Source organism: Bos javanicus, chromosome 20 (assembly GCF_032452875.1).
Source record: "Bos javanicus breed banteng chromosome 20, ARS-OSU_banteng_1.0, whole genome shotgun sequence".
In the NCBI taxonomy this organism is placed as follows: domain Eukaryota; kingdom Metazoa; phylum Chordata; class Mammalia; order Artiodactyla; family Bovidae; genus Bos; species Bos javanicus.
This window is the reverse complement of record NC_083887.1, coordinates 71,441,806-71,462,453: the sequence shown is the minus strand read 5'-3', so window position 1 is coordinate 71,462,453 and position 20,648 is coordinate 71,441,806. Positions and strand designations below refer to the sequence as shown.

Genomic DNA, 20,648 nt, shown 5'->3' with positions numbered 1-20,648 from the left:
ATCAGACCACCTAACCTGCCTCCTGAGAAACCTGTATGCAGGTCAAGAAGCAACTGTCAGAACTGGACATGGAATGGACTGGTTCAAAATTGGGAAAGGAGTACACCGAGGCTATATTATTGTCACCCTACTTATTTAACTTTTATGCTGAGTACACTGTGTGAAATGCTGGATAACTCACAAGCTGAAATCAAGACTGCCAAGAGAAATATCAGCCTCAGATATGCAGATGATACCACTCCAATGACCAAAACTGAAGAGGAACTAAAAAGCCTCTTGATGGTGTAAGAGGAGAGTGAGTGAAAAAGCTGGCTTAAAACTCAGCATTCAAAAAACTAAGATCATGGCATCTGGTCCCATTCCTTCATGGCAAATAGAGGGGGGAAAAGTGAAAAAGATGGTGGATTTTATTTTCTTGGGCTCCATAATCACTGCAGACAGTGCCTGCAGCCATGAAGTTAAAAGATATTGGCTCCTTGGAAGGAAAGCTACGACAAACTGGTTGTTCAGTCGCTAATTCATGTCTGACTCTGCCATCCCATGGGCTGAAGCACGCAGGGCTTCCCTATCTTTTTCACTGTCTTTTGGAGTTTGCTCAAATTCATGTCCATTAAGTTGGTAATGCTACCTGACCATCTCCTCTGCCACCCTCTTCTTTTGCCTTCAGTCTTCACAGCAACAGGGTCTTTTTCAGTGAGTCGGCTCTTCGCATCATGTGCCCAAACTATTGGAGCTTCAGCTTCAGCATCAGTCCTTCCAATGACTATTCAGGACTGATTTCCTTTAGGATTGACTGGTTTAATCTCCTTGCAGTCCAAGGGACTCTCAAGAGTCTTCTCCAGCACCACAATTCAAAAGCATCAATTCTTGGCCACTCAGCTTTCCTTAAGGGTCCAAGTCTCACACCCATACATGACTACTGGGAAAACCATTGCTTTGACTATACAGAGCTTTGTTGGCAAAGTAATGTCTCTGCTTTTTAACATGCTGTCTAGGTTCATCATAGCTTTCCTTCCAGGGATCAAGCGTCATTTAATTTCATGACTGCAGTCACCATGTGCAGTGATTTTGGAGCCCAAGAACTCCCCTTCTATTTGCCATGAAGGGATGGGACCAGATGCCATGATCTTAGTTTTTCGAATGCTGAATTTTAAGCCAGCTTTTTCATTCTCCTCTTTCACCCTCATCAAGAGGCTTTTTAGTTCCTCTTCACTTTCTGCCATTGGAGTGGTATTATCTGTGTATCTGAGGTTGATATTTCTTCTGGCAATCTTGATTCCAGCTTGTGATTCATCCAGCCCAACATTTTGCATGATGTACTCTGGGTATAAGTTAAATAAGCAGGGTGACAATATACAGCCTTGATGTACTCCTTTCCCAATTTTGAACCAGTCCGTTCCATGTCCAGTTTTAACTATTGCTTCTTGACTATTAGAAGAACTGATGCTGAAGCTGAAGCTTCAATCCTTTGGCCACCTGATGGGAAGAGTCAACTCATTGGAAAGGACCCTGATCCTGGGAAAGATTGAGGGCAGGAGGAGAAGGGGGTGAAAGAGGATGAGAAGGTTGGATGGCATCACTGATTCTAATGGAGATGAGTTTGAGCAAACTCCAGGAGATAGTGAAGGAAAGGGAGGCCTGGCATGCCGCAGTCCATGGGATTGCAAAGAGATGGTCATGACTTAGCGACTAAGCAAGGTAAGGGCATCTGCTATCTGCCTCAGCTGGGCTTGAATCCTGTGTTGCTGCAGCTGCTGACCTTTGACATGCCCTGAAATGAGTCCAGGGTGGAGACTGAGGCATGCTGTGCTCCAGGAAAACTGGTGGAACAGGTCTTTAGATAGATATTTTCAGGAACTGATTTTTTGATCCCAATCCTTGCATCTCATGTCTGAAAGTGAAAGTCACTCAGTCATATCTGACTCTTTGCGACCCCAAGGACTATACAGTCCATGGAATTCTCCAGGCCAGAATCATGGAGTGGGTAGCCTTTCCCTTCTCCAAGGGATCTTCCCCACCCAGGGATTGAACCCAGTCTCCTGAATTGTAGGTGAATTCTTTACCAGATGAGCCACAAGGGAAGCCCAAGAATACTGGAGTGGGTAGCCTATCCCTTCTCCGGTGGATCTTCCCAACCCAGGAATCAAACCAGGGTCACCTGTATTGCAGGTGGATTTTTTACCAACTGAGCTATCAGGGAACCCAGCATCTCATGTCTAGAGAAGCACTAAATCCCTTCATTGTAAAGTTAGCTTCTGGTAACTAGCAGAACACTTTTTGCAAAATAAGTGCTTGATTGCATGAACTCCCCCTTCACCAAAATCACATATGTTGACCCCCGCCCCACCACCATACCTCTTTGGAGGTGTTTCTCAGAACTATCTGAAGTGTTGTTTCCTGGGCTGTTTGCTTCATTTTGCCCCAGATAAAACTAAACTCGCAGCTCTCATGTTGTTCATCTTTTTTTAGTTGACAGATTTTAGGCCAGCATAGTTTTCTCATCAGTTAAATGTGAACTTTGGTACCTTGCCATGAGGTTCTGGTATAAGGATTATACACAGCAATGTTGAAACATTAGGGTTGATTCAGTAATTGATTCTTCCCTTGAATGAATCATTTCCAAACCCTGGAACTAAACAGAAAGTAGGATGGAGTAATTCTGGGCCTCACAGTTGGTGTTGGCTGTGGCAATCCAGGCTGGAGACTCAACCAAGAGTTGGTGGAGGCTGTGTCACTGTCAGGAGAGGGAGACCAAGGCCAGCTAGAGTCGCTGAGGAGTTCCTTGCAGAAGTTGCCCTGTACACTCTGTGCTGGAAAACTTACAAATTGGGTGCAAAATTATAGTTATTAATTTTGTAGTGTTCTAGAGAAAAATGAGCCAGAGGTGGGAGACAGAATAAAAAAATTTCAGAAACTACAGATCAAAGAGCTTTGGAAAACTGTAGAAAGGATTAGTGATGTGTAGAAAGTGATGTGAATGCTTTAGGAGGATAAAACTAGAAAGCACTTGAATTCATTAAGTCATGAAAAAAGCCACATTGCTGAGGTTTGTAGAATAATAATCTGTGTGAGTGCCCAAGTCAGAATACCTTAGTCTCTTTGAAGAGTTTAAAAAACTCTCCAGCATATGGTCTGGTGGTTAAAAGGGGCTGAGGACAATACAACTGGAGAATAACAACAGGTCAGATGCAGAGCCCTGGAAAATTAAAGTGAAAGTCGCTCCGTCCTGTCCAACTCTTTGGGACCCCATGGGCTATCCAGTCCATGGAATTCTCCAGGCCAGAATACTGGAGTGGGTAGCTTTTTCCTTCTCCAGGGGATCTTCCCAACGCATGGATCGAACCCAGGCCTCTCTCATTGCAGGTGAATTCTTTACTAGCTGAGCTACAAGGGAAGCCCAAGAATACTGGAGTGGGTAGCCTATCACTTCTCCAGAGGCTCTTCCGGACCCAGGAATCGAACCAGGGTCTTCTGCAGAGCTTTGGAGTGCTGAATAATGAAATCCCTTCAGGAAAGGAAGGGTCAGGGGCTTCCTTGGTGCTCGGCCCTTCCACAAACTAAGCAGGGGAGGAAGATGAACCAAGTCAGCGAGATTGCATCAGCAGCTCAACACTCTTGACAGCCTGGAAGGCGGTGGGAGCGCCCTGAAGCTGGGCTTCCCTGCGCGGAGGGCGCTGCGCTCAGTCGAAGTCCAGACGGAGGCGGTGGCGTCTTCAACTGGCCGGAGGGACACGCTGGCCGCCCATCAGCAGGGGACATCAGGGCCTGGTCACGTACGTGCAGACCGAGCTGAGGAGCTCCAGGCCCTGTCAGACGCCGGAGGGGACGTCGGGTGGTACCGAGAAGAAAGTGGGTGTGGGGAAGGAACGCAGAAGCGCGGGCAGGGCCGGGAGAGAAGTTCGGAAATCACAGGAATCTCTGGCGCGTTCTTCCGCTCCATCACCGTTCTTCCATGGCCTGCATTTGGTGCAAGGACGGTCCATGCTCGAAGGAACTTCCCCCGCCCTTCACGTCCACTCTGTGCCGCGGGAGAAGCATCTCCCACGCGCGTCCGTGACCCTGGGGGCCGCGTGGCCTCGGCCACCGGCTTCGAGCCGCTCGCTGGACCCTGACACGCTGGCCGGACGCGGGGGCGTTGCCTGGCAACGGGGCAGCGACGGGATTGGCCGCGCTCGCTCCCGTGACCGCCCCGGAAGTGGCGCGCCCGGCCCCGCCCCCGCCGAGGCGGAAGTGGAGCCACCTGCCACCGCCCGCTTCCCGGCCGCCCCTCAGCCGCACCTCAACTCCGCCGCGCCTCGGCCCATGGCCGCCTACCCGTACCGCCCGGGCCCTGGCGCCGGCCCTGCCGCGGGCGCCGCTTTGCCGGACCAGAGCTTCCTGTGGAACGTCTTCCAGAGGTGCGGCCGGCCGGGCGGGCGGGCGCCGGCAGGCCTCCCCTTCCCTCGGTGTCAGCCCCGGGCCTTCCCCGTCCTGCCCTTCGGCCCGCAGTTCGGCCTCACCCTGGCGCCCTGGCCCCTCGGCCCGCAGTCCGGCCTCCCTCGTGGCACCCTGGCCCCCCGGCCTGCTCCGTCCCCTCAGCTTTGACCTCCTCTCCGCCCCTGGGCACTTAACGGAGCGCAGAGCGGCCGCCCGGAGGCTCGGCCTCCGTCCTTCTCCCCCGAGAGCAGGGCCTTTGCTCAGGGGCGAGGGTCTCCCGGGGACGCTTATTCACTTAGGGGAGCAGAAACGCGGGCTCGCCGCAGCTGCCTCGGCCACCAGACGGGAAGCCAGGCCCTGGCTGTGCGCAGGGGACGTCACCTCAGTGTCTTCGGTACCCGGTCGTCCTTCCAGCGAGTTGGCGCCCCATGCTAGAGTGATTCAGGGTCGGGGAGTGACTTAGTTGTCTAAGAGAACCTTTTCCTCTTTGTGAAAAGGACACGATCTGGGTGGAATTCAGACAGGCTGTGGGAGAAAGGCTTGAGAGAAAGGGAGAAGCAGCTTGGCCTTCAGCAGGGGGACCTCAGACAGTGAAGGAGACAGGCTTGCTTATTCCCCAGCGGACTATGGGAGTGAGATAGTCTAGCAGCCAAAGGGAAAGAAGCAGGGAAATTAATTTAGATTGACAGGAGAGTTAAACCTTGGTTCTGGTCCTGTATTGCTTTTCCTGCACTTTGAATCGCCAGTTTAACTGATCTTAATTTTGTAGGGTTGATAAGGACAGGAGCGGTGTGATATCTGACAACGAGCTTCAGCAAGCACTGTCCAATGGTGAGTGCACCCGGCCATCTGGACTCGGAACTGCAGGCCTGACCACCCGTAGTAAATAACTTCTTTCCTGGATTTCTTTTCCAAATCATTAAGACTTAATCCCTGGCCTGTGGAGGGCTTTCCTGGGTGTCCAGTCAGTGCTTCTCTGAGTCCTTGCTGAGCTTGGGGGGCAGCTGCATGGAGGTCACAGGGAAAGCCTGAGAGTTGGAGGCTGGGGTGTGGGCTTCAGGAGCACAGGGAGCCTGGCTTTGTACAGCAGACGGTCCTCTGCTTTATTGAAGGCTGTTGAATTTCTCTGGTAACTGCATCTTGTGACTTCCGGGGAGGGGCACCAGGGTCCCACTGACACCGAAGAGGAAGTAACTGGGAATGCTGGTGGCCCTGCAGCCAGATCTTGGGGCTCAGGCTTTTCAGTGGATGAATGCTAGTCATCCAGACTGGGGCGAGAGGATCCCAGCACTTTGTGCCAGTTCTGGGGGCACACTTTGGAGTCACCTTTTTGCTGGTCTCAGTGTGATTAATCCATTGACGTGGACACCTTACTTCAGTAAATACCTGACTGTGTTGCCCTTCTTTTGATCTGTCAGACACCACTGTCTTTTTCTGGTCCTTAGATTTGTGGTGTCTTCCAGAGGGGTGCCATTTAAATCCGAAGAGGGATTGATTTTAAGAGGTAATGACAGTGCTGAAAGGCTCACCTTACCAGTGGGAGCAGGCTGGGGTTGTGGGAGGTGGACGGTGCCTCCCAGGCCTGCGTATGGGCCAGAAGGGAGGCGAGCCTCCACTGTGGGTACTCCTCTGTTGCTATTGGTGAAGGGTTGGTATTTACAGGATCATACAGGTAATACTGTCTCTAGAGGATGTCAGGCTTGACAGTTCAGCTGGTTGTTAAAGCAAATGGTTCTGTTGGAAGACAGCCTTGAAGCAGGAGCCTGCTGGAGAGGGAGCGTGTTTAACCCAGCCACTGAGTGTGTATCAGGGCCTGCTCCGGTGATCCTGTGGAGTCAGTTTTCTTGATTTGCCCTGAGGGATTCCTCGGCTTCTATTGGGGCTGGGTAAGAGCTTACTGGTAGTCACTGAGCCCAGAGGGAGGTAGGGACTCCCTCCCCCCACCTGCCGTGGCTGCCTCTCTCCTCCCTGGGGGTGTGCTGGTTTTTGTGTGGAGCAACTTGTGATGGTTGTTCTACCTGTTTTGTGTGTATCTTATAAACTGTGACTTTTTTTTAACCAATCATATTTTCCTCTTCAAATTAGCTGCTAAAATTTTTAAATTTCTAGCTCACCAGTGCCGCAAGCTGAGAATTTTAAGAGGTGAATTTTACTGATAGTCGGGGACCCCTTACTTTCTTAGGCTTTTGTCCTCCCATCCTGCATAACCAGAGTTTGCTTTGTTTTGCTGTGCTGTGAATATCTTTGTAGATTCAATTAGGCTTTTTCTGCAGGAAGTCTGGTTATGAATGGGTGCCGATCGCTCGTCCTTTCTCAGCCCCAGAGTAGAGGTAGGTCGTACACTGGAATCAAGGTGTGTGCCTGCATAGCTAGGTGCTCCCCCCACACCTGGTGCCGTCCCGCCTGCCTCCTCCCGTTGGCTCCCTGAAGGCGCAGGCTGGCTGTGGCTCCCACCCCAACTGAGCGGGCTCCGCTCCTCCTGCCAGGACACCCGCCATTGCTCCGGAGCTGGGCGGCTCCTGTCTCTGCACCCACGGCTCCTCCCTTTTCTTGGGTGCTGCCTGTTTGCTCCTCTCATTCTGCTGGAGTTGTTTCTGCAGCTGTCTCTGGCTCCTAGAGGAAGCTCCAGCCGGTCTCTCATTTCCGGTTGTGTCGTGTTTCCCGGCCTCAGTCACTGAGGATGGACACAAGTCAGTTCTCTTCCTGCTCCTCGAATTCCCAGAGTTGTTAACATTGGAGTTATTTTGACTTTCAGTTTTCTCCCCAGAATGGACCTCTGTTTTCATATTCCTAAGTTGCTTCAGTTGGGTCTGACTCTTTGTGACCCCATGGACAGCAGCCCACCAGGCTCCTCTGTCCATGGGATTCTCCAGGCAAGAATACTGGAGAGGGTTGCCATTTCCTTCTCCAGGGGATCTTCCCAACCCAGGGATGGAACCTGCATCTCTTGGGTCTCTTGCATTGGCAGGCGGGTTCTTTACCAGTAGTGCCACCTGGAAAGCCTGTTTTCATATTAGGACTAGAATATTAAGTTATTTCAGGAAATTAGTTTATTACTGGTGGAAAAACTGAAGGCACAAAATAGCATGATTTCTCTCTTCTGTTAGCTGTGTGCCTCTGAGGCGCTGTTGAAATCAAATGAAACCACCGCTGAAGGAGTCCTTGTGGGCCCTGCACACCAAGTCCTTTATGTCTTCTTTCCCTGGGGGAACTTTCCCATGGCTGCTCTCAGGGAGGTGTGGTTAAGAGGTGTGAAGAGATGCAGGACTGTCTTGCCGTCTGAAATAACAGCACAAACCATCTTCAGTCAGGTACTTTTTAAAAAAGTTTTTACTTCCACATTGTTACTTAGAATTATTGGAAATTAAATTTGCTCAAGCCCCTTTTTTTGTGCTTCTCTAGGTTTGCAGTAACATAACATTGGTATACTTGGAGAAGGCATTTTTCAAATTGGACTTTATTTATTTATGGCTGTTCTGGGTCTCCGTTGCTGCAGAGGATTCTTTGTGGTTGCAGTGAGTGGGGTCGCTCTAGTTACGGTGCCCCAGCTTCTCACTGCGGCGCCATGGAGCATGCGCTTAGTTGCTCCGTGCTTTGAGGGATCTTCCTGGGTCAGGGATGGAACCTGTGTCTTTTGCACTGGCAGGTGGATTCCTTACCATGAGCCACCCGGGTAGCCCTAGTTGGACTTTAAATAATAGGTCATATAATACATTCTTTTTGAGGTGTTTTTATCAAAATGGACTTCAGCTATCCTAGAGACCCGGCAGTCGTGGCTCTTTGAGGCTGTAGGTGAAGGTGACTGGTGGGGTACGGAATTCCTGATCCTGAAGAGCCACCAGGGTCCTGGCAGAGTCCACGTGAGCCTGCAGGGTGCGCCCAGCTTGCCTGCATGGCTCCTGCCTCCCCCAGAAGGGCTGGGCAGCGGCTCTGATGCGGTGAAGAGGAAGGGGACGGCGGTGGTGCTGTGAAAGGCCCGCTCGTCCACTGATTGCATGTGGCTGCAGGGTGCAGGACGACTCCACCCGTGCACCTCTCGCTGCAATCCAAGTCTGCTAACAGGATGCAGTTTCTAGAAAGAAAACTCTCTGGAGAGCAAAAAGAATATATTATCACAGAGCAGAGTGGCGTTTTTCTCCTTTAAGAAAGGGTCCAATATAAATTTGTTAAAATCATCTGTACTCCTGAGGGTTACAGGCAAAACACTTGAGCGCCCAGTGTGACCCCCGTCCCCGACCCACCGCCATGGAGCTGTGGCCCTTTCATGTTCAAATTATGGGTGGAAAGAGTTATGTGTGCTCAGTGTACGTGGAGATTCTGTGTGTGTTTCTGTTTTCTTTGGTTCTTTCAGATCAGACTGAGGCAAGACTTAGAGGAACAGAGACCATATATTTCTAAGTAGAAGTCTGACAGGAAATCTTTCTCAGGCTGGTGGCTGTGACATTCCTAGACGCGTTGGTTACCGAGGGAAGCGGGTGGGAATGTTTGAAATTGGGGTTGGCCCTGAAAGCCATGTGAGGGTCACTTGTGCCGAAGGGACTCTTCCTGCTCAGTGTGTCCTGGGCACCCGGCAGGCTCTGTTAGGCCTGCTTCTCCGTGTCGCAGTGCATTTTCTTACAGAGGTTGTAGGTCTTCAGGCTGACCCTCTGGTGTGTGTAACAGCTAGCGTTACTGAAGTGTTGAGTGCAGAATCACTAGGGGCTGTCAAGCTTTGTCGTTCAGTCTGAGACCACAGGACCTGGCACTCAACAGAGTCCATTCACTGTTGGGGTTGTCATTACCCCTTGGTTTCCGTGGAGAGTCGGCCCAGTTTGGGTGACAGGAAGGGCCAGTTAAGGGACCAGGAGCCTGCCTCTGCCTCCCGAACTGGCCAGCCTGCGGGTCTCCTGTCTCCATGCCCAGCTCGGCCCAGCGTGGCCTCTGCTGTCCCCAGCTTCCCGTCCTCCAGCTCTGCCAACTGGAGCTCCGATCCACCCACACGTCCCTCTGCCTCCACAGGGGCCTGGCCCTTACCTCACAAAGTGCCTGTGTTTGCAGCATCGTTTAACTGTTTTACTCAAGTCACTTGTGTTTAAAATTCATTTGCCAACGTGACCAGGATGCCCTCCTCACAATCGGGATGAGCAGTGGGTGCGGCCTCTTCCAGTCTATGGAATCGCCGCGGCCGCACCCAGGCCCCCGGCGGGCAGTCCCTGAGGACTCCTGGTGTGGACACAGCCGGCATCGGAGCTGAGAAAGGCAGGAAGAGTCCAGCAGCTGCATCTGGTCCCTCGGGCTCCTGGTCCAGGGTGGGTTGTATCCTGTGGAAACAGCGGCCAGTGTGTGAGCAGCTGGGACGTCAGAAACCTTCTGTGCACAGACGGCGCCTCCTCTCGGCCCCTCTGTGTATGACTCCTTTGTGGCCTGGTTTTAGTGAGCTGACCTTCCCCAGAACCTTCATATCCACCTACCCACTCTCCCTCTGACCCCGAAGAAGCCAGAGATGCCTGCCCAGCGCGCAGGGGCCCTGGCTGCAGGCCTGGCTCAGGAAGAAGGGACGGTTTCACGAGTGTCGGGGCCCCAAGGGGCCGGTGGGGTGACTTCGGGGCTCAGGGCGGCTTCCCCTGCAAAGCCCCGTACAGACTGAGGAGAAGTAGGGGTGGGGTGAAGGTGGGGCCACATGGGGTATCGGGGGTGTGTGGGGGCCAACTGGGCATGCTCAGAGCCCAGGGGTGCTGCCCTGCGTGGGGTCGGGAGGGGCCTGTGCCCCCAGAGCTGAAGCGGTCTGTACACAGGAGGGGAGGTGGGGTGTTACTATACAAGGGGGGATGGGGGGACACGGCACATAAAAAACGTTTACCCTGGTTTTAGTCACCATAGATCACTCTGAAAACAGATCCTTGGGCACAGAGTTACCTGGTGAACGTTCCATCATCACAGCTTATGAAGGGTTCTAAATTACCAAATCTGTCAGAGTGAACAGTTCCCTTCATAACAAATGTTTGGTAAGATCCCACTCCTGTTCTGAAATGAATCATGGAATGATGCATCCTTTTCACAGTTTCAGAGAAGATAGTGTGTTGCCAGCCTGTTACTTTAGGAGGAGCACGTAAGCCTGTCTTCACGCTGTACTTTGCTGAGCACTCCGGCAGGTTCGATCACCACATGTGCAGCCACTGTGGATTCGTGGACGACCCTGGTCCTGCAGCAGTGGTGCCCCTGGGCGTGGGGTTTTCTGAAGTGCAGTTGTGACACTCCTAGTGGGGCTAAGCGCCCTCTTCTCAGCTCACCTGGTGCTGTGGGCCTGGGAAGTTCAGTGAGTGGTAAGGTGGCCGTCTCTAGTTATAACGTGAGGAGGGCGAGCTGCCAGGCGCAGGTCATGAGCAGCTGTGAACGTGTGGCTGGACCAGAGTGACTCTCAGGCAGCGTAGACAGGACCCTGGCTGACCATCGTCCAGGGGCAGCCTCCCCGCTGAGATCCGTGGCTCTCAGGTCTTGATGTTGACAGCTACTCACTTTCTCTGGCTTCTGGGGTTACAGACGGGATTCGGAGATTTTGTTCTGTCTTAACTCCTAATGTTTGTTTCAGGCACCTGGACTCCGTTTAATCCAGTGACTGTCCGATCAATCATATGTAAGTATGGGCAACCCTGTCGGGCCTGCGCTTTCCGGCTGATTCTCTTCTGGGTGTCCCGCCCGCCCCACCATCCCTGAGCCTTCGCTCAGCGTTCGCTGTGCGCCCCACCCTCATTTCCGCACACGTTTCCGTTCCCCCCGGGTTGCGCGGCTGTGACTGGAAGAAGCAGCTGAGTTCTCACGTGACGAGTCACTCAGCTGGAGTGACTTCTGTGCACACCAGGAGCACTTCGGTTTCCTGAAGAGGCAGATGGCACACTACGTTTTGGTAGCAGTGTCTCAGGCTGAGATTTCCTACAGGCGTCTCTGTCCACATTGCATGCAGTTGTATGTAAATGTAGTTACAAGTTCTTACTTGGACCTGGAATGAGGCTGATTTTTTTAAAATGAAAGGTGGGTCTCGCTTAAAAAAAAAACCAAAAGCCAGTAGTATTTTTCTCATTGGAATGGGCCTCCCTGACCGAGCCCTCTAAGGAGCTCCTCCTCGGGGACACGGATCCTCTGGGGGAGGGACGGGCAGCTCCAGAAACCAGACCTGAGCCTGGAGGGTTGGGGTAGGCCCCTTGACCCCTCTGCACCCCGGTTCCTTCCCGAGAGCGGGCGTGCCCAGCTTTTGAGGAACATCCTTTGGTGTAAATCATTCTTATTGTGAATCTATCAGGGTGTTCGGCTTGCACATCCCTCTTCACAGCTGCCTCACGCCTGCCTGGCTAATTTAGGGCTGGTGTCACCACAGCCCCTGGGGACCTGCTGGCCAAGCTCCGGGCTGGTCCTGGAGGAACCCAGCCTGCAGAGCTGTGGGTGTGCCTCTGCCCTGGTTCCTGCTGAGCCGTGCCCTTTCGCTTCAGCCATGTTTGACAGAGAGAACAAGGCCGGCGTGAACTTCAGTGAGTTCACTGGCGTCTGGAAGTACATCACGGACTGGCAGAACGTCTTCCGCACATACGACAGGGACAACTCGGGCATGATCGACAAGAACGAGCTCAAGCAAGCCCTCTCAGGTTTCGGTAAAACACTTGTCTTGACTGCGTAGCTATTTCATTTTGGAGCCAAGGGCCATATGGTGTATCTTGTTGCTTTGTTCAGCTTAATCATTTGAAAGTAGCCTATGTGAAATTTTTGTTTACATTGCAGTTGTACATTTTTGATGTTTCTTTATCATACAGGCTTATATTTGACTTGGGGGCTTTTATGCGGTTTTCCATCCAAAATGAGATAAGGGCTATGCAGTAGTTTTCTTTTGTGAAGTGGTGTCGCAGGCACACTGAGAATGTGGCTTTCAAAAAGTTTAAAGTGAACAAGTCAAGATAAAACAGCTTACGTATATAAAGCACCTTCTGTTCCCTGACATGAGAATACACGGACCAATGATAAAATGCTCACAAAGACGAGCCCGTGGGTTGCATGGAGTGCAGGTGTGAGCACGGAAGCCCGCATTCTCAGGTGTGTGCAGCCTGCGTGCTTGCTGTGCCGTGAGCAGTGCTCCTGTGGTACCTTCCAGAGCAGTCAGTAGGCCTGGTCCTGGGGCCCACGTGGGCCTGCGGGGAGCTCAGGGTTCGTGAGGAGGGACGCAGTCGTCGCACCAGAATTCTGGTTTGACGGGCGTGAATCCCCCGGCCCTGTGTTCTCTGGGCCCTTCTGTTAGAGTCCAGTGTATTTTATTCTGGCTGTTTCTGGTTTTAATAACAAAGTACATTTTGGTCCTTGTGGTTATCGCTGTGCTTCTTCCCCACCCCTCTTCCTCTGCGTTTGTCCTTTATGGGTGTCTTCTCCTCTTTGTCTCTTTTGCTTTAGAGGCTGTGAGACCCCCACAGAAGTTTGTATCGCCACCAGGCGCAGGTCAGGATTTGGGCAGGATGTCGACCCTGGGTTCTCTGGATTGGAACTTGGAATGTGGCTGACCTTGCTGTGCCAGTAGGTGGGGGGCTGAGCATTAGGGGCGTCCCTCAGAGAGCAGTCCTGGGCAGGAGGGAGCTGGAGGCCTGGCTGACTGGAACCTGGACCCTCTGAATTAGTTTCCAGGCTGGTGATCTCAGCACCGACCATAGTGTTTCTAACCTTGTCAGGCCTGGAGCCCGCTTTTTCTTAGTGCCAGCAACCGTCATTTCCTGGACTCGGGTTGGAAACGCTGAGGTTGACCAGCCGGTCTCTGGCTCTCGGGCCTGCAAGTCCCAGTCAGATCCAGCTGATAGGCTTCATGGTGCGGGGCAGAGCCAGGAGCCTCCCTGACCTTCAGCTTTTCCTGGAGAAAGGACAGACTCCGCTGCAGCATTTCTTCAGTTACGCCACAGGGTTCCTTCCTGCCCTTGGTCCTCCGTTTCTCAGGACTCCTCTGGCTCCTCGTCTCCCACCCGAGGTGACTTGTCAACCTTTTGCCGGTTACTTTTTAGTGACAAAGAATTTGCCCTGGGAGTGAAATTTCCTCTTTGGTTTCTAAGAACAAGTGTCTGTCAGTCAAGCTGGAGCTGCATTGCAGCTCAGCAGACGAGTGAGGGAGTCAGGGTGGCTGAAGCCCTAAGGTGCCCTCTGATCTCTCACCCCCCTACATGGAGTCTCAGGCTGACCCTGGCAGGGCTGTGTGACCCTGAACGGCCCACCTGCTGGAGTTGAGGGTCCATCTGTTCATCTTTTAGGCTTTTATTCCTATTATGTGCTCCATAATAGGAATAAAAGAGCCTCTTGATAAAGGTGAAAGAGGAGAATAAAAAAGCTGACTTAAAACTCAACATTCAGAAACCTAAGATCATGGCATCTGGTCCCATCACTTCATGGCAAATAGATGGGGAAACTATAGAAACAGTGCAGACTTTATTTCCTTGGGCTCCAAAATCACTCTAGATGGTGACTGCAGCCATGAAATTAAAAGCTGCTTGCTCTTTGGAAGAAAAGCAATGAGCAACCTAGACAGTGTATTTAAAAGCAGAGACATCACTTTACCAACAAAGGTCCGTCTAGTTAAAGCTCTGGTTTTTCCAGTAGTCATGCATGGATGTGAGAGTTGGACCATAAAGAAAGCTAAGTACCCAAGAATTGGTGCTTTTGAACTGTGGTGTTGGAGAAGACTCTTGAGAGTCCCTTGGACAGCAAGGAGATTAAACCAGTCAATCCTAAAGGAAATCAAGCCTGGATATCCATTGGAAGGACTGATGCTGAAGCTGAAGCTCCAATAGTTTGGCCACCTGATGCAAAGAGCTGACTCATTGGAAAAGACCCTGATGCTGGGAATGATTGAAGGCAGGAGGAGAAGGGGATGACAGAGGATGAGATGGTTGGATGGCATCACCGACTCGATGGACATGGGTTTGAGCAAACTCCGGGAGTTGGTGAAGGACAGGGAGGCCTGGCGTGCTGCAGTCCACGGGGTCGCAAAGAGTCGGATGCGACTGAGTGACTGAACAGCATGTTTTGCATGCCAGGTACAGAGACCAGAAAGTAACAAGGTGTGTAAGGCAAGGCCACACACTCCACTCGTGGGGGACAAACAGTCCTGTTGTCCCTGACAAAGGCAGGCTCCCCACCACAAGCACCCGTCCAGCACTCCCGCCCAAGCCCTGCACCCAGACCCTGGCAGCCTGAAGCCAGCGTGGTTTGAGGGGACATCGCACGGGGGCAGTGAGCCTCTGCTCACTCGTCACCCTCGTCGGCTGCTTTCCCTCTTGTGCTGCGCCTGCTCTGTCCCTTTTAATGCAGCGGAGCCCAAGCCCTGACACCCACACACCCACTCTGCGTCCCAGAACCCGGGCCATCAGCCACCCTGCCCAGGTCAACAGGGTCTTTACAGTCAGGTTGACCAAGTTACGGCCCTGACAGGGCCACGGCAGCCCCCACCCCTCTCTGTGCCATTCGCCCTGTCTGTCCTCTGCCATAGTTTCTAACTGGCATCCGCTTTTCTTCCTAGCACTGCGAGTGGGTGCTGGGTGGTCACTGGAGGCAGCAGGCCGCCTCGCTAGCTTGGGGAAGGAGGGCTAGTTCCCTCCGCTGGAAGTGCAGCCTTGGGGGAGGGGGCGTTCTGGGAGGACGTGCATGACACCCAATGAGGTGGCCAGCCCCTCCTGCTGGCCACAGGACACACAGTGGTCTTCACCTGCCTCACTGGCCGAGAACAGGCTGCTGAGGTGGGTCCACATGTGAGACCCAGAGGGCGGAGCCGGCCTAGCGGCTCATCGGGCCCAGTGGCACCTGCCTGGTTCCACGAGCCCCGCTCTCCATGATGCTGTGTCCCTGTGGCCATCTCGCCGGCCTTCCCCAGCCTGGCCTCTGTCTGGCCACAGGCTGTGCCAGGTGTAGGAGGGTCCTGTCTGCTGCTCAGCTGCAGGGCGGGGCCCTGGATTAGTTATGGATGTGAGGAGCTCGCTGACCACTCTGGAAGGTACAGTCACGTGTGTGCATGCTTGACTTTTTCAGTAAAGTGATGAAGCGCTTATAGAGGTAATTAACTGTGACATTCACTCAGATAATAGGTGTACATATCCTTGCAAAGATTCCAGCGAGACTGAAAAGTGGTAAAAATATTTTGTACCTGGATGTTGTCTCCTGAATAAGTAAGGAAGCCACGGTCAAACAGGTGGTGAGACTGGGGGCGGGGAGGGCAGGGCTGAGAGAGCCAGGGCATCCCTGCTGCCCTGCTGGGGGCCAGGCCGATCGAGCATTGGAGGGGGAGTCAAGGCACCAGGATGGCCCTTCCGGAGCTCCATCGGATCCCGCGCCCTCATACCTTGATGTCTTGATGCCAATGAGCAACCAGCTGATGCAGGGGAGGGACCATCAGTTAACTTCCTATCCTTAAGTTTACACTTTGTCTCCTTGGGAGCCTTAGTGAGCTTTTATTTTGCAAAGCATTCTGTAGCAGCGAATAATCCAGGACAGCTGAGTTATTCACAACTTCACCGCTAGCTTGTTAACAATGAAGTAAAATTTACCAATGAAGGCTTTTAAGAAGGCTGACATTCCAGAAGCCCCTGCAGGGCGACTGTAGCACTGGAGTTGGTGTGAATGAGTGATTCCGTGGTCCCTCCAGGAGGGCACCTCCGTGGGGCCAAGGGCACAGTGCAGAGACTCTGCGGAGCTCTCAGCGCCTTGCCGTGTGCTTGCCCCCGGGCCTGCCTGGGGGGCCCACGTTGTGTTCTTGGGGGTTGGGTGGGGGAGACTGGGTTCTGGGGCGGGTGTGGGGTTGACTCTGCCTGCCCCCCTGCAGGGTACCGGCTCTCTGACCAGTTTCATGACATCCTCATTCGGAAGTTCGACCGACAAGGCCGGGGGCAGATCGCCTTCGACGACTTCATCCAGGGCTGCATCGTGTTGCAGGTACCGCCGCCGGAAGGCCCGGGGTGGTGGGCAGTGGGCGCCCGAGGCCCCGCGCTTGGGCAGTTGAAGCGAGTCAGACACACAAGACTGGCTCTAGAAGCTACAGAAGTGAGTGTGCTTCCTGGAGAAGTAACTAGTTCTCCTGATAAATGGAGGTGTAGACAGCGTGTCCCTCCTCCACTGGAAACCCTGAGAGCCGTCCATTTGGAAGGGATCCAGCAGGCGGTTCACATGAATACCTGGTGGTGTGTTGTGTTTCTTCCTAAGAATCAGAGAAGGTTCTGTCATGAGGCTTGCTCTGCGCCCTTCACGGGAGGCTTGCTCCCCAGCGAGAGTCGGGAGCAGTGCCTGGCGGGCTGCTGATTGCAGTGCCCACTGCCTCGCAGGCCCCTCTGAGCTGGCTCCTCCTGCGGTCCCTTGGCTTCACCCAGGAGGAACCAGGCGCGGGCATGCCCCCCGAGGGTGGGGGTGGCAGCACTTGACCCCCCTGGCTGTTCCCACACAGGCCCTGCTCCTGTCTCCAGGTGGGGGCCAAGTTCCTTAGATTTCAGCTTTAGAAAACACAGTGAATTGGTGTAAACCTTTTCTTTATTGTGAGAAGTCTCAACAATGATAATAGCGAAGACAACCCTGTGCCCATTATTTAGAGTCAGCAGTTACCAACTCACAGCCAAGTCCATATAATACTCCACTCGCTCATAATTCTGACACAGTTCCATTTATGGGAAGCAAATGTGTTTTCCAGTATTTCAGTAGAACCCGGCCCTGAAAGACACCCTTGCTGTTTACATCCAAACCATTTTGTTGTCAAATTTTGTTGTCTTTAGAATCTGCAGAGAAGATTCTAAAATCAGGCATAGAAATAATATAGAAATGGAGAAGGCAATGGCAACCCACTCCAGTACTCTTGCCTGGAAAATCCCAAGGGTGGAAGAGCCTGGTAGGCTGCAGTCCATGGAGTCGCGAAGAGTCGGACACGACTGAGCGACTTCACTTTCCCTTTTCACTTTCATGCATTGGAAAAGGAAATGGCGACCCACTCCAGTATTCTTGCATGGAGAATCCCAGGGACAGCAGAGCCTGGTGGGCTGCCGCCTATGGGGTCGCACAGAGTCGGACACGACTGAGCGACTTAGCAGCAGCAGCAGAATTTGCAGAGAGGTGTGCAGGGCACGCGGTGTCAGTGGAACTGGTAACTTGGGGGGCACTCTCAGGGCTCTCCTTGTCGCAGTGATGGTTGAATGACTGAGCTTTCTCTCCCTGACCTGCTGTCCTGATTTCTTTCCTGGGGAATCTGAGCCTGCCAGGCCCTGTGCTTCAGTGACTCATTGGAATGCCAGCTGTCTCCCTCTCAGGGTCTGGTGAGGTGAGATTACAGGGCTTCCCTGGTGGCTCAGACAGTAAGAATCTGCCTGCAATGCTGGAGACTCAGGTTCGATCCCTGGGTTGGGAAGATCCCCTGGAGGAGGGCATGGCAACCCATGCCAGTATTCTTGCCTAGAGAATCCTGTGAACAGAGGAGACTGGCAGGCTACAGTCCACGGGGTCACAAGGAGTCAGATACTACTGAGCGACCAAAACTTTCACTTTTATGCTGTCAGAATACATTAGGAATAGGTGTGATGTAGAAATTTCACCAGGATCTGTGGGGTTAGGATTTTCACTTGAGGTTGTGTCCCCTAAGTAACCAGCTGACCCTTATGTCCGCATAAGCAAAGGTCATCCTATGTCGCTTTCAGCCCCTGGAGTCCCCACTGCCTGCAGACGGAGCACAGACCGCAGGCCGCCCTCGGCCTGTCACTGTCTGGGCCTGGTGCCCCTGCCTCCACCCCCTGGAGAAGGAACCCAAACTCTGCACAGACACGGGGGTCAGAAAGGAAAGGCTCAGCTGCAGACCATCTGCAGAAAGTCCTCAGGAGCCCTCAGAGGTCTTCTTCCATCTGCCCCTTTCTTTTTTTTTTTTTTGTTTGTTGGATGCGGCTTTTATTTTTTATTGTTATTTTAACAGCTTTCTTGAGACATAATTCATATGCCACACAATACACCCGTTCAAACTACGCAAGTCAATGTTTTTTTTGTAGAGGGGCTTTTAAAAATTTATTTACTTTTAATTGGAGGATGATTGCTTTACAATGTCCTGCTGGTTTCCGATGTACATCAACACGAATCAGTCCCTGGTATACATGTCCCCACCCTCCTGAGCCTTCCCCCCCCCCCCCACCCCATCCCACCCCTCTGGGCTGTCACAGAGCGCCAGGTTGAGCTCCCGGAGTTACACAGCAGCTTCCCACTAGCTGTCTATTTTACATATGCACGCGTGCATGCTAAGTCGCTTCAGCCGTGTCCGACTCTGTGCGACCCTGTGGACAGCAGCCCACCAGGCTCCTCTGTCCACAGGATTGTCCAGGCAAGAATACTGGAGTGGGTTGCCATTTCCTTTTCCACCATCTGCCCCTTTCGAGAAAGAAAAAGCCTTATTGAAAGTTGTTTTTATATGAAGCAATGTGAAAAGTGGTAGAAATCTTCAAGCGCAAAGAAAGGGAAACGATGCCATGCCCTCCCAGCAGAGGGCACTGCTGCTGTGGTTTCTGTGGTCTGTGTCACACCAGGGTTGGCCACATAGGAAGCTCCAGTTCACCCCCGCTGACCGTCACCTGTGTCAGCCTGTTGATTGTTGGCCATGGACCTGCCCAGCTCAGGGCAGAGAGGGCTGGAACTGGAGCCGGGAGCGGGAGGCTCAGCTCATGGGCCAGGCTGCAGCCTTGCTCGGCCCTGGGGCAGGTGGACAGGCCAAGGTCTTGATGAGCCTGGGCACTGTCTTCTCCAGTCTGGGCTCTTCCGAACCCATGGTGGTTTCTAGCTTCTGTCATTCAGGGCAGCACTGACCTAGCTGCCCCAGTCTCTGTTGTCCAGTGGCTAGACTTGTGAACAGACTGAGGGGGAGCCCTGGGGGCTGGTCAGCCAGGAGGAGATGGGGAGGGTGGGCATCAAGGCGAGGGCCTGGGCTGGCACAGGAGACCCCACCCTTCTTGGGGCATCAAGGCAAGGGCTTGGGCTGCACAGGAGACCCCACCCTTCTGGCTCTACAGCCAGGCCTCCCCCGAGGGGCCCCACTGGGGGTTGGTTTCCCTTCGTTCTGAGCAGCCTGTCACCAGAACAGGGGTGAGCCTTCAGGGAAGGCCCCGGGAGAACGGTCTTATGATGGCAAAGGAGGACCCGGGCACATCACCCACTGTGGGGAAACCTTGTTCTGGGGCCAGAGGCCCTGCCAGGACCCGGGGCTGTGGCCCACACACTAGGCTCCCCCCGTCGTCCGTTGTCCTGCCTGATCCCCCATCTCGTGAGCGGACCCCCCTGCCCTGTGGGTGGTCAGGGACACCTGCCCTGCGTCCCTGCGCTGGGGGTGTGGGATGTGGAGACAGGGACCCTTCTGAAATTGGGTTCCGGAATGTCTGTTTACCAGTACATTGTGTTCCTTCTGTTGGTGAGTGTCAGGTCTAAATACCTGCTGTTTCTCCTCAGAGGTTGACAGATATATTCAGACGCTACGATACAGACCAGGACGGCTGGATCCAAGTGTCATATGAACAGTATCTGTCCATGGTCTTCAGCATCGTATGACCCTGCCTTTCTGCAAATACCAGCATGACTTATGGGAAAAAAGACTGAAAATGCCAAATCTCGTACCTTTAATGAAACAAGCACCAACGTAGTTAGATACAGTTCTTTCTTTAGATTTTGTATAACTACTATTTGGGGACCCAACTGTATATATGTGGATAAGCTGGTTAACGTTTCCCAGTTGTAACAATAGTTCTATCTTTCCTCAGATACAGACATTTGATATGAGGCTGTTAATTGTGCCATGAGGTAACATGTAATAATGTTTCAGGTATTCTGCTTGCAAAAAACTTATCATGTGCTTTTTCAGATAGCTCTAGTTCTAGAGTAGAAATACTTTATTAGCCAATAGGAACTTTAAATAATATGGAACTTGCACAGAAGGCCACTCATGTGCCTTACTTTTTAAAGGGGGTTTACTGTATTCACTTGAACGTGCAGCGTAAGCAATAAAGCACACGGATCCTTGTGCCTGTCCGTCTCAGCTGCGCTCACCTGGAGCTCCGAGGGGTCTGGCAGCCTGGGGTGTCCCCTGGCCCTGGTCATGGGAATCCCAAGATTTGTCCATCCTCTGTGACAGGAGTTGCTTTACATTTGGTAAAACTTCTTTGGAAATACAGATCCAAATTTGATTTGGAAAGGAGTGGTTTTTCTTCCACTTACTAATGATGTGCCTCTGCCCTCTGATGGGC

The 20,648-nt window shown here is 52.7% G+C and overlaps 1 protein-coding gene across 3 annotated transcripts; it reads left to right on the top strand.

The window, feature by feature from the left end:
- Positions 1 to 4,205: 4,205 nt before the first annotated feature.
- Positions 4,206 to 20,424, top strand: PDCD6 (programmed cell death 6). Of its 3 annotated transcripts, none has more exons than XM_061393979.1 (6): positions 4,206 to 4,397; positions 5,186 to 5,247; positions 10,985 to 11,029; positions 11,880 to 12,038; positions 16,226 to 16,335; positions 19,858 to 20,424. In XM_061393979.1, exons 1-6 carry the CDS (start codon positions 4,303 to 4,305, stop codon positions 19,954 to 19,956), a joined length of 570 nt encoding a protein of 189 aa, XP_061249963.1. In that variant the 5' UTR covers positions 4,206 to 4,302; the 3' UTR covers positions 19,957 to 20,424. The 3 variants fall into 3 exon arrangements, with proteins under 3 accessions (XP_061249963.1, XP_061249965.1, XP_061249964.1); XM_061393980.1 differs by having other exon boundaries at positions 4,225 to 4,397; positions 11,880 to 12,032; XM_061393981.1 differs by lacking the exon at positions 11,880 to 12,038 and having other exon boundaries at positions 4,224 to 4,397.
- The last annotated feature ends 224 nt before the right edge of the window (positions 20,425 to 20,648 follow it).

Bases quoted from the DNA above. Each gene is read 5' to 3' on its own strand.
- PDCD6 (XM_061393979.1), top strand. From the start codon at position 4,303: ATGGCCGCCTACCCGTACCGCCCGGGCCCTGGCGCCGGCCCTGCCGCG. The intron at 12,039-16,225 runs GTAAAACACTTG...GCCCCCCTGCAG, and splicing joins GCAAGCCCTCTCAGGTTTCG to GGTACCGGCTCTCTGACCAG. The intron at 16,336-19,857 runs GTACCGCCGCCG...GTTTCTCCTCAG, and splicing joins AGGGCTGCATCGTGTTGCAG to AGGTTGACAGATATATTCAG.